The sequence below is a fragment of the Helianthus annuus genome, chromosome 4, assembly GCF_002127325.2.
Source record: "Helianthus annuus cultivar XRQ/B chromosome 4, HanXRQr2.0-SUNRISE, whole genome shotgun sequence".
NCBI lineage: Eukaryota > Viridiplantae > Streptophyta > Magnoliopsida > Asterales > Asteraceae > Helianthus > Helianthus annuus.
This window is the reverse complement of record NC_035436.2, coordinates 109,271,391-109,285,568: the sequence shown is the minus strand read 5'-3', so window position 1 is coordinate 109,285,568 and position 14,178 is coordinate 109,271,391. Positions and strand designations below refer to the sequence as shown.

Here is a 14,178-nt window from a genome sequence, read left to right as displayed (position 1 = left end):
ATTTTCAGTTTTAGTCCCTGCACTTCAGAAACATGCAATTTGGCCCATTTTTGGCACGTTTAAGCCCCGTTAACCTCATTTAAAGGCACTAAGATGAAGTTAAAGTGTAGGGGACTTGAAGTATGCTCAAAAATATTCCGGATGTCGGTTCGTTTGGTCGTACGATCGCGATGTTCGCTTAATTACGACGGAATGCGCATAAGCACGAAAGACGATCCAAAATGCGCGACGAATGGATTTTTCTCATGCCAAACACTAAAGCATAATATAAGGATGCTTACATAAATTTTTGGATGTCCGGATGTATTCAGAATGTAAGTTATGTCAAAGCCTATTTCTAAGTTATGTAAAGGTTATTTAAGGTATGTTAAGTATATGTTGATGTTCCGGAGTATTTGTCACATTAAACTGAGTACGTTTACGCACCGGTTTGCGTATAATTCTCCAGAATGCGATGTAGAGTTTGAAATTGAACAAGAATTGATATGTGCAAAAGATACACATATTCATACAAGATCCCAAGTATGAAATACAATATTTCATTGGCTTGGTATTTGTTTGATGGTCGCGGTGACACAGGTGTCACATATCCTTCGATCACTGCTGGTTGTCGGGTATGATGCAGTCCATAATCTCTTGTGTATCTTATGTATCTAAGCACCCTCGTGATAGCTTTCCAATGATTCGTGCATGGATTGCTGGTGTATCTACTTAGCCTACTCACCGCGTAAGCCAAGTCGGGTCTAGTACATGTCATTAGATACATTAGACTGCCAATAATTCTTGAATACTCTAACTGGGCCACTCCATCTCCTTTATTTTTCTTGAGATGTTGTGAGGTATCAACTGGAGTTTGAGCTACACTTGTGTCTCCCGAGTTGAATTTTTCAAGAATTTTATCCACATAGTGAGATTGACTTAACACAAGACCGTCTTGGGTTCTTATGATCTTTACTCCAAGAATCACATCAGCTAAACCCATGTCTTTCATGTCAAATCTCGCTTTCAGCATGCTTTTAGTAGCTTTGATAATTTTATCTAGGGGTGAGCAAATTAACCACCATAACCGATAACCGAACCATAACCGACATAACCAAACCACTAATAACCGATAACCAATATAACCAATGGTTATGGTTATGAAACTTTGTATAACCGCTCAATCGGTTATGGTTATGGTTATTAAGCTTTGGTTAACCGAATATAACCGAAACCGAACCGAAGTTGTAATGTTAACTTTATATAATAGATTTGTGTTTTACAAAACCATATAGAGGGTTTTTACTAAGATAAAAGTATGTTAGTAACAAAATGATCTTGATGTAGATGTCATTTATTTTGATAAAGAACTAAGGTGTTATGACCATAATTGTTTTTGTTTGAGAATTACCTTATTAAAAAGAACTCTAAATCGGTAGTTTAACCAAAAAGTTCAGTCTTCGTTATCTTATAAAATAGGCTCAAGCTAAGTTCAAATCGTGCACAACCCTATTTATTTTAAACCTTGCTTCGTTACTTAACCGAAATTAACCAAAACCGAACCATAACCGACTTCATAACCGATTAACCATAACCGAAGTTTGGTTATGGTTACCAAAACTCCATAACCGTATTAGCGGTTATGGTTATGGTTATGGTTAATAGTAAAAACCGACCCAAACCGACCGATGCACACCCCTAATTTTATCATTACTCCCAATGATAAGCATATCGTCTACGTAAAGGCATAAGATCACATAACCTTCATTTGTGTCTTTAAAATAAACACATTTGTCGCACTCATTTATTTTGAAACCATTGTCAATCATGACATGGTCAAACTTTTGGTGCCATTGTTTTGGTGCTTGCTTCAAGCCATATAAAGACTTGACGAGTTTACATACTTTACCCTCTTGACCTGGGGCGAAGAAACCTTCAGGTTGCTCCATGTAAATCTCTTCTTCTAAATCGCCATTTAGAAAAGCGGTTTTAACGTCCATTTGGTGAACTTCCAAATTTCTTAAAGCCGCTATAGCAAGAACCAATCTAATCGAGGTTATGCGCGTCACAGGCGAGCAGGTATCAAAGTAATCTAGACCTTCCTTTTGTCTAAATCCTTTAATCACCAACCTAGCCTTGTATTTATCAATACCTCCATCCGTTTTCATCTTCCTTTTGAATATCCAACGATATCCAAGTGGTTTGCAACTAGGTGGAAGATCTACTAACTTCCAAGTATGATTTTGCAATATAGAATCAATTTCATTCCTAATTGCTTCTTTCCATTGAGGTCCTTCTGAAGAGGAAACCGCTTCGCGATATGTATTGGGCTCGCCCTCAACCATATAGCTAACGAAGTCTGGACCGAAGGATTTTTCAACCCTTGGCCTTTTGCTTCGCCTACGATCACTTTCTTCAACCTCAAGTCGTTCATGTGTCCTATCATGAACTACCTCATCAACTGGTGTAGATGAACTTTCACCTACTTCAAAATTAGGTGTTGATGACGTTGCATGTGTTTGTCTTCTCAAAGGAAACACATTTTCAAAGTAAGACACAACGTTAGGATTCACCTCCATGATAGTGTTTACGTGTACATCAGGATTCTTGGACTCATGTACAAGAAAGCGATGTGCACTACTTTGATGCGCATACCCAATAAATATGCAATCAACAGTTTTGGGTCCTATCCTAAGAGCCTTAGGAGGTGGTACAATCACCTTTGCTAGGCACCCCCACACTATCAAGTATTTGTATGAAGGTTTCTTCCTTTTCCATAACTCATATGGAGTTTCGTCTCTCCTTTTTAGTGGTATCTTGTTCAAAAGATAATTAGCCGAGAGAATGGCTTCCCCCCACATTTCGTGGCTCACCCCAGAACTTATCAACATGGCGTTCATCATTTGTTTCAATATACGGTTCTTTCGTTCCGCCACGCCATTTGATTGTGGAGAATAAGGAGGTGTACACTCATGTACAATACCACTTTTTGCGCATAAATCGGCAAAAGGTGCAACATATTCACCTCCTCGGTCGCTTCGCAAAGCTTTTAACTTCTTTTGAAGTTGATTCTCAACTTCATTTTTATACAAGATAAATTTACTTATTGCTTCATCTTTACTCTTTAGTAAATATACATAGCAATATTTAGTACTATTTTCAATAAACGTGATGAAGTACTTATTTCCCCCTCTTGTGGGTACCACTTTTAAATCACAAATATCGGTATGAATTAAATCAAGGGGTTCGGTTATTCGTTCAACCGATTTCGATGATGATATTGTAAGTTTGGATTCTACGTAAGTTTCACATTTATAGTGTGAATCAATATGGAATGTTGGTATACAATTTAAATTGATTAAACGGCGTATTGAATTAAAATTAACATGACCTAATCTACCATGCCATTTATTCGAATCAGAAAACTCAAGCATATAAGTAGAAGTAGTAGCAATTTTATTCATGTTCTTGACAGCCATTACATTTAATTTGAACATGCCGTTTTGGGCGTAGCCCTTACCCACATACATTCCGCGTTTAGTAAGAACAAAGTTGTCACTTTCAAATACTAAACGAAGTCCAAACTTGTTAAGCAACCAACCTGAGACTAGATTCTTGCGCAAGTCCGGGACATACAACACGTTGCTTAGAGTGAGCTCCTTCCCCGAAGTCCAATTCAAGATCACCGTTCCTTCACCCATGATGTCAGCGGTGGCTGCATTTCCTATATACAGCTTCTCTTCTCCAGAAAGCGCCTTGAAGGTGGTAAAGAGACTTTTTTCTGCGCAAACGTGACGGGTCGCGCCCGTATCAACCCACCATCCTTTTGGAGTGTTGGTAACAGTATTGACCTCATCCATCATTGCGCTTTTGTCGGAAATCATTGCCACCAAAGGCATTCCGTCTTCATCCACCATGTGCGCACGCTCATGCTTTGGTTTCTTGCATTGGTTAGCCCGATGCCCTGGCTCGTCACAGTTGTAACAAGTCCCTTGGAACGTCTAAGGTTTCTTTTTCACAACCCCTTTCTTCGGTCCAAGTTTGCTAGCCTTTGCTTTCCCCTTGACCTTCGCTCCCTTAGAGGATTGCCCATGCTCAACCAAATTTGCGCTAGCACTAGTCTGCGCAAGGCTGCCTTTTTGGGCAATTCTATTATCCTCATCAATCCGAAGACGAACAATAAGGTCCTCTATAGTCGTCTCCTTTCGTTTGTGTTTAAGATAATTCTGAAAATCAACCCAACTAGGAGGTAACTTTTCAATCATCGCTGCCACTTGGAATGCCTCGCTAAGTGTCGTACCTTCCGCAAAGATGTCGTGAAGTATAATTTGGAATTCTTGGACTTGATTCATAACTGTTTTAGGATCAACCATTTTGAAATCCAAGAAACGGGCTACCACAAATTTCTTTGTGCCAGCATCCTCCGTTTTGTATATCTTGTCCAAGGCATCCCAAAGGTCTTTGGAAGTCTTGACGTTCTAGTACACATTATACAACGCATCCGACAGGTCGTTTAACACATAGCCACGACATATGAAATCCGAATGCTTCCACGCATCTACCGCACACTGTCTTTGTGTGTCGGTCTCCCCTTCCACAGGTTGGGGAGCGGTTTCCGTTAAGAACATCGCAAGGTTCATGGTGGTCAGGTAGAAGAACATCTTCTGCTGCCACCGTTGAAGTGTAGACCCGAGAACTTATCGGGTCGTTCAGCGTGATTAGCCACTGTGGACGCTCCCACAGTGGTGGCGTTCAAAGGGGTTCCCGTCACAACACTCGTGTTGTTAATGTTGACATTTTCGTTCGATATGCTGAAAAAATTAAAATTTTAAAGTTTAGTCAAAAATTCTGATTTACGTAAAAACCAGAAGTAAACTATTAAATTTTAATTTTACCACAAATTTACTGTTTAGGCTTCTAAGTCCAACTTTGAAGACCAAAACAGAAAATTTTTAATAATTAGAACTTACTGATTGGCTTCTAAGTCCAACTTTGAAGACTAAATCAGAAAGTTTATTATCAATTTTTAGGACAATAAGAATGTAACCAGAATGGTTTTCAACCAAAGTCGCTCCTTTGAAGATGAAAACAAAAAAAATCTGTTTTTAAAACACAAACTGAGTGAAAACAAAACTGGTTTGAATCACAAACGGAATGGTTTTTATTACTCGAACGGTTTTAAAAATTTGTTTTACGATTGTAGGAACTGTTCGCGTAATTTAAATAAAATAAAAAAATTTAATTTACTGATTACAATACAAAAATGAAGAAAGAAAAATTACAATACGATTACAACTGAAATGAAACAAAATACAAGAATGGGGTAGAAGAAGAATGGCTGAGGCACATGTCCACACGCTTACCTTAAAACAAATTCCGAGTCTCCCAAGAGTACTCGTTTTGTTTCCCAGGGTACAACAGCCGAAGCAGCGGTACTGCCGGAGTTCGCCTATAACCTGAAGGTTACCTTGAAGAGCAGCATGAAAAGATCAGCAAACTCTAGAGAGAAAGTTGAATAGCTGTTGTGTAGCTGGTATTCGTTGGTGTCCTCTGCAGCACAGTATGGAGCTGTATTTATACAGCTCCCGATATGAAACAGCCAAAACCGAATTAAATGAGAGGTTTAAATTGCATTAAACGTCTTCAATGCAATTTAACACGTCATTTAATTCTCAGTCATAACCGTTTGACTTGGTAGTTTCGTTGCTAAAGTGTAACTGCATTTCTATTGAATGCTGGAAGCTTCTGCGCGCGCGCGCAATAGACACTGGTGCGCGCGCGTCCTTGCGCGCGCAGGTCTGCACGCTCATGCGTGGTGCGTCCAACTGGCTCACTGCCATGCGCGCATGCGCCACGTCACCTATGAGCCTCTACGAGCACGCCACACAGTCGCGCCATTTTGGCTCACTCTAGTGCGCCATGCACGCACAACAGGACCCATACACCATGCGTAACCGCGCGTCGTGCCACTTGTTTCGCGCGCGGACTGCCTGTCACGCGGTTCGAACCCGCACGCTACTTGGTCCTTGCAGCCCCTGTGATCAACCACGTACACGTGGTCAAAAATACAAAGGCGGCTCTCAAGCGGCTCGCGGCGATGCGAAGTGCGAAGCGTAAAGTGCAAAGTGCGCCACATTTCGCCTCATCGCCCCCGCGCGTGGGTGCGGGTGCGGGTGCGGGCGCGAGTTAGGGTGCTCCGCACCCTTCGCGAGGACACTAGTGTGTGCTTCCATGAAACAATAAGGATGGAGAGTTCCACCTTAAATACCCATTTAAGTTCCATCTCTCCTCCGATGTGGGACAAGGTGTTGCTTTCCCTTTTGTTTCAGCATTCAATGTTTCAAACACCCAACTTTGAGCATCGATGTCTCATTCATCTTAGCTCCGTTTTGGACGTGGTTTAGTTCGTTGCCAAGCTCTTGCAACATAGAACATAAACCCACAAATAAATACATAAAACCCGCTCATTTTATTATATTTATTTCTAGTCCAAAATAGGAAAAAATCATTTTCCTATATTTGTGAAAAATGCTATTTTCACCTATTTTTCTAACAAACATATCATTTAACCCGTTTACAACAAGTCGTTACTTAATCATCTCATAATCTTACTTTCCATAAAACTTCATCTCACTTGAGTGATCATTATACATCTGACACTATTGTGTCGCTTATCCGCTTTCTAACATATAACATATCGACATTTGAACCAATAACAACACACAACTCAACATTTAGGATTAATAAATAAACTTTCATCCGTAGAACAACATAAAAGGAGAATTAAGTTCATATGAACTTACCGTGATCCTGAGCTCCTTGTGCTTTGGAGTGACTTGCTCCTTCTTCCTTCTTATTTCCTGGAAATCATAACTTTATTCACTTAGCTTCCATTACTTTCACATTCCTTATTATCCAATATGATATTTATAATTCACATACATTCCCACCATGATTACATCTCAGCAATTTAGCGAATTTTCATACAAAATCATATCTAAATTCATTTAGACATTTCATCAAACACATGGTGTGCATACTATCTACAAGGCATGATGTACAAGTAGTTATAACATGTCCATCCTATCTCATCAATGGTTAATCAAAATCTTTCATAATAATAATCATTACCATAATCCGTAATTTAATATTTTGACCATAAACATATGGTTCCTAATCAATTATTCATAACAATTTCATCAACAACAATCAATTTAACATGTAGAACTTCACAATTGCTAACCATTACTTGACATACAAGTGGGTTTTGCTGTAATCATGCTCATATTCGAAATTTAGCATCTATTGATGTCTAGACATTCATAGCAACCAGTAATCATACTAAATTTTGCATTTACATTCACGAATTACACTAAACCCACATAATCAAACATCATCAAATCTAGAAATTTCACTTACTTGAGATCAAGAATACTTAGACAATCAGAATTCTTAGCTCATGCATTCGATTCTTCAATAATTTGGCTTTCAATTGATGGAATTTTAGTGATTTAGGGTTTTGAGAGGGAAGGAGTCCCCCCTTGGCTTCTCACGATCGAGAGTCTGGTTTCTTTTTTTTTTTTATCATGTTTTATAACAATATTTACACATCTAGCCCTCATCATTTAATCCCTGATCACTTTAGTAATTTACCTTCTAACTTAATCATCTTTCTTTTACTAACTTTTATTTTTTGACATGATTCTATATATTTTCCATTTTAACTTATTAAACATCACTGCACGTTATACTTTTAGGTCATACGAGAATTTGGGGTGTTACACTATTAAACTTCGTAGCCACTTCTTCTTCTTCTTCTTCTATGTTCGGTGTATATTTGATCTCCATGGTCGGCGTCCCTACAAGTAATGTCTTTAGATAGGCGAGATCACTAACCGGGTCAAATTCTTCATATTCAAGAGTTGGCAAACCTACCAACTCATCACCAAACTCCTCATCCCAAGATGGTACATGTTCCTTCTACTTATCCTCCATCTTGTCCAGTGGCTCATCCACGTCTTCCCCCTCATCATCATCAATCCAAAAGTCGTCATAAATGGTTTCAAGACAGTAATACCATGGCGTGGAATACCAATTAGGTTTCACATCCAGTTGAAACGGAGGTGGGACTGAATCGTCCGTTGTCGTCTCCAATTCTACATCTGATAACTCTAGATCACTAGTAAGCTCCTCTTTAAACTCTTCTTCCTCAACTTCTCCTTCTTCTATATCTACTTCATCATCTTCACTAGTACCCTCAGCATCCTCCAATGGTGTCTTCATATCGGTAAGCTCGGTGGCATCTACCAATTCTTTATTCATGCATCGATTTAAATCCCAATCATCAATTTCGGCCCAGTGTATACCCTTTGCAACAGAAGGCATTACCCATCGAAAAGCGACCGGACAATCTTCATACTCGTGCAGTCCACCGCATCCATGACAAATTGGATCCACGTGTTGATTCATGTTTTCCCTCAACATTTGACCTAGTGTCTCGAACATTCGCTCAAGAATGGAAAACATTTTTGGAAACCTCAGATCTCCTTGGTCATGTGTTGTTGCCGTCAACTAAGTGAAGACTTGACATAATTTCCACGAACGCCCAAACATAGGGAGGGTACTCGCTATAATAACCTTCCATGAAGAAAGTAGCAAAAACAGCACAAAGTAGAGAAAGCAAAGAAAAAAAACTAACTAATAAAAAAATATTTACAAGCAAAGTAGAGAAAGGAAATAAAAAAAAAACTAACTAATAAAAGAAATATTTACAAAAATAATGACTCGACACAAACTCTACGACTCAAACCCTAAGACTCAAATAATAAATAAGACCAATTAAACAAGTAAGATCAGTCAAAGCTAATAACGCAATCGCCTAAGTGTCCCCGGCAACGGCGCCAAAAACTTGATGTGAAGAATATGGTCTATAAAAACTAGCCTAATCTAGACACCCTAATTTTAGATTTATAAACTAAGATTCGCTAAATGCTAGACCACTAACAGGAAAGTGTACCTATCGAACGTAGTAAAGCCTAATGAAGTCCGAGTATCGAACCCACGAGACACTCGCGACGTTAAACTAGACTCTGACTCAACTAATTACTTAATTGGTTTATTTGGGTTTTGAGGGTTTTTAATTAACTAATATCTAAATTAAACTAACTAAGACGAACTAAGATAACCAAACGACTGGGAACACGAGTTTGAGATCAATCAGAAGGAGAACCACCTAGGCAATGAATCCCTTTGAACATGTAATGACTTATGACTTTGACAATCGACTAAAGATTTGATATCTTATCCGACCAACTTCCCGTTAAGGATAATTAAGTCCTGTAGTAACTAGTCAGCTTAGAGCGGGACCCCCACTCTCCAGTTCCCAGAAACCGAACTATTAACAACAATCAGAACACGTAATGAAGTGCTAAGATGGACCGACTCGACCGATCGACACCGAATCCCACAACTATTAGAATTAGAAGAGAACCACCCTAAAACTCTTTTAGATGTGACTAAAATGTGTTTGGGTGAATTTCTTCTTTCTAAACACATCAAAAGCAATAACCAAACAACAATCAAAGCCAAGAACTACCACACATGATCATATTCAGCAACAAGTCAAAGTTATTTTAAATAAAAAATGTGTCGTAGAAAAAAAACGTCAAATATAAAAATAAAAAAAAGGTTCTAAGTTCATCACAACCATAGGTAGAACGATAAAACTAGCCAAGAATCATGTTCGTAATAACAAAACAATAATATTTAGTAGCAAGTATCATGATTGAACAAGATTAAACGAAAAATAAAGACTAACGATGTGTTAAATCTTTAATCCTTCGAACCCGGCTTCGTTCTTGCATCAAATCGCTTCTTTCTCTTAAAATCGCGCTCTTGATTCCTTCGGTTCGTATGGCAGCCGCTCCCTTCAACTATTCTGTTCGTCTCTTCCCCACTTTTTTTCGTATGCGGCAGTTGAATATATATCCTCAATATTGCGTACTCCCCAAACAAAAAATAATCACCAGCCGGCTTTTTAATTCCTCCCGAATATATATCTTATGGCAGCAACTTTTATTAGGATGAGGATCAAATAGGAAGTTTATTTTAGCTAGGAAGTGTAGGAAACAATAGGATTAGGACATGTGGCAAAATTTAAAATAAAAAGGAAGGGTATTTGAGTCAATCTTATCCTTTTCTTCTTCCTCCTTCTTCCCAGTAACATCAAAACCCACCATTTTCAAAACCCACCATCTTCAACCATTTCTTCACTTTCTATCTTAATAATCACTACATTATAGTGCGATTTTCGTCCCCAATCAATGATTCAAACACCCGATCAACGTGTTCTCCAGCTTTTTTGAAGAAAACCCAGCTTAATTTCATACAAAATCTTGTTTTTTTTGGTGATTTTAAAGATAATCACTCAATCCGTTCGATTCGATCTCTGATAAGTGTTTCAATCATTCAAATTTCATCAATTGTTTGAAGAAACCGACTTTCGATTCATGTAAGAAATTCTTTAATTTCATTTTTATTATCTTGGTTTTTGATTTAGTCATTGTGTTTTACGATCTTGGCGGGGGTCCGGGAGCAGCGCCCCTGGTGTCAGCTCGGAAATTTTTTTTTTTATTAAATTGCTTTAATAAAAATGCATCAGAAAATTTAATTTTCTAGAAATTGCCTCATTTCGAAGACACTAATTCGTAGACAGTTTTTTGATTTGCTACTCTCTGGTTCAGACAGATTCACAGACAGGTCAGCTTGTGTCCATTGCGTTTTAGAAATATGAGAGTTTTATGTGTTTTCTGGCCATTGCGTTTTAGAAAAAAAACACATTTTTAAAGTGTTTTTAGTTCATTGCGTTTTAGGTAAACACATTTTTATTTGTTTTCAGTTCATCGCGTTTTAGAAAATACACTTTCCTTTGTGTTTTTAGGCCATTGCGTTTTAGAAATAAGACATTTTTATGTGTTTTTTGGCTATTGCGTTTTTAGATAAACACATTTTTGAAGTGTTTTTAGTTATTGCGTTTTAGGTAAAACACATTTTTATGCTTTTTCAGTCAATTGCGTTTTAGAAAACAGACATTTTAAGTGTTTTCTGGCCATTGCGTTTTAGAAATAAGACATGTGTTTGTGTTTTTGGTGCATTGCGTTTTAGGTAAAATACATTTTTATGTGTTTTCAGTCCATTGCGTTTTAGAAAGCACACTTTCTTTTGTGTTTTTAGGCTATTGCGTTTTACAAATAAGACATTTATTTGTGTTTTCTGGCCATTGCGTCTTACAAATAAAACATTTCTTTGTGTTTTTGGTGCATTGCGTTTTAGAAAAATGTCTTTTTTTAGGTTTTTTTTTTCATTGCGTTTTACGCAAGTGGGTTTTTTCAATTGCGTTTTACACAACTGGGTTTTAGAAAAAAAATTTCGAAAATATAGCAATAGTATACTCGTTTTAAAGATAAAAAAACGCTCGTTTTTTTGGTGAAATTTTTATAAAAAATAATGTCGTATGAAAGAGTTATTAACGTTTAAAAAATGGGGGGGGTGGTGGAATTGGAGGAGAGAGAAACTATTGCCTTTGATTGACTAGAATACCCCTAAACAAACTCATGCGCCTCTTTTCTTTCCTTCAATTTCCCTGATTTAATCTTAGACATTGATTAATTAAATGGATGGTCAAAATCACTTTCTAACCTTCTTAGTCAAATAAACTTCCTATGATATCTCCACCCACTTTTATTATACTTTTTCCACCTCCAACAATGGAAATAACCCATTAATTCATTCACCGTTTCTTCCTTTAGAGCCCAAATAATCAAAAACAAATCAGCCCATCAAAACGTTTTGCATGATAAAATCCACATGCGCTTTTAATGATATAAAAATTGTGTGATATGGCCTGCTCACCATGCACCAAACCAGCCCACATCTAATAACAAAAGAGTGGTCAACGGTTGGTATAATCTCGGTCAACAGATGGCTTTTTTTCTTTTGAATGGAGTCAATTCTATCTTTTGAGCATATTGAAATATAGTCTCTCAAAATTACTAGTAAGCCGCCTAGCCTAAATATATATCAATTATATATTATATTGCCCATCTTATAACACAAAGATAGTGGGCTCAGTCCACTTGAGAAAAATAAGGACAATTCAATATGGTCCATGATGGTCTATTCTACTCAACTAGCTAGATATTTCTTTATTATTTATTTTCGCTTCATTTGCACCAGGACCTAGCAAAACACAAAATAATATAATACTAAAACTAAATAAAAACTATACATAAATTATACACGTTACACGAGACAAATATGTATATTTTACCACACATCAATTGTATTCTCACATTTCGTGCATGATTGACAATATTATTTTTTTTTTAAATATATGTCTAAACTCTTTTGGCATCAGAACCGATATCGACGTTATCGTAACCGTTATTAGTATTCATTTTTATGATTTTCGATCGATGTAAAACATGACTCTATTTTTTGAGTATCATCATATCACTTTTGTGTATTTAAACAATTGTAAATCTTACTATACCGACTCGATTCGTCACCGTTCCGTTGTTTTGAATACATTTTTTCCAAATAACTTTATATTACAATGTCGAGAAAAAAATTAAACAGAACCACATATCACGAGTCTAATTTAAATTAGTGTTGGTACCGTACTAGTACCGGTATCATAGCTTTTGATTGATGTAAAACACGACTCTATTTTTTGAGTATCATCATATAACTTTTGTGTAATTAAACTATTGTAAATCTTACTATACCGACTCGATTCGTCACCGTTCCGTTGTTTTGAATACATTTTTTTCCAACTAACTTTATATTGCAATGTCGAGAAAAAAATTAAACAGAACCACATATCACGAGTCTAATTTATACGCGTGTTGGTACCGTACTAGTACCGGTATTATAGCTTTTGATTGATGTAAAACAAATGTTAATATCTAATTTTTGGGCATATTACTACTTTAGTTTTTGGGTTTTCTCTTTCTTTCGACTTTGCTATAGTAGTGAGTGTCAGTACTATAATGTACTATAATAAAACAAACCAATACGGGCCGAATTTCCGCAACTAACACGCAAGATTATCTACTTGTTATAATACATATACAAAGGATAATAAAGTAAGTTTATATAAATTTGTAACTTTAGGTAACTCCACTTTTAAAATATATATGATATACTTTTTTAAAATTTGTTGTTGAAACTTAAATTAGCTACCCTTATGATTTCTAAATTTCTAAATGTTCATAGCTTATTCAAAGGTTAGTATGTAAAAAAAATGTCTAAAACATATAATTTATTCTCTTAAATTTAAATTTAAGTATAACATTTCTATATACAGTAACTTTTATTAATTAAGAAGATAACTTATTATGTAATTACTTCTAAATTCTTTTTTCGTCGCATAACGAACACTTTATATATGAATTTTCATCTTTGAATTAATTTATATCATACAAGCGCGGGATTTTTCTATATTCATATTACTTTTGCCACGTCTTAGACACCATAGTATGTATACGCGTTGTTACTTGGGAGTTTGAGTATTAACTTTATTATTAGTTTATCCAAAACCTTCCATGGTCCCAACTAGTGGAGCATTCAAAAATATATTCTATGATGATATAAAGTATATATTCAGTGTTTTGTATAATTAAAGCAATAAATAAAGTAAAATTAAAATACAAATTGAATATGCTTATTCATTTCCCAACTAGTAATAAAAAATTTCTTTCCACCCTTTATTTTTAATATTCCATTTCCTTAATTTTTTCATAATTGATACTAGTAGTAATACGTGTGTGCAAACACGGATAATTTTTAGAAATTCATGCATACCATATTTTAATAGAAAATATAGATAGGTGTATAGATATTCTAATTTTTAGTTTAGTTTTTCGATCGATTGATATTAAATTAATCATAAGTCATTCTCACAAATCTTTCATGTTAATATATTTGAAATCTGATTTACCATTAAAGAAATAATCAGTTTAAATTCAACGTGAAATTTGCATGTTTAGATATGTTAGCTGTATCCATCAAATCATGAGAGAGTTTGACTCTTTCCCTTCCATGCATCTCCCTCCCACAGCCGGGTTTATTGACTTTTGTCAACATTTCACACCGCCACCAGCATCCAAGTGACTGACTATATATACCTTCTTCATCCAT

General features: G+C 36.3%; 1 protein-coding gene across 1 annotated transcript in view; it reads right to left on the bottom strand.

The window, feature by feature from the left end:
• LOC110933291 overlaps positions 1-7,827 on the bottom strand; it is a 47,213-nt gene extending 39,386 nt beyond the window's left edge. Inside the window, exons 1-2 of the mRNA XM_022176521.1 lie at positions 7,762-7,827; positions 6,783-6,839 (exon numbers count right to left, since the gene is read on the bottom strand). Coding sequence (XP_022032213.1) covers positions 6,783-6,839; positions 7,762-7,827 — 123 coding nt within the window. The remainder of the gene's footprint in view (positions 1-6,782; positions 6,840-7,761) is intronic.
• Positions 7,828-14,178: the final 6,351 nt, after the last annotated feature.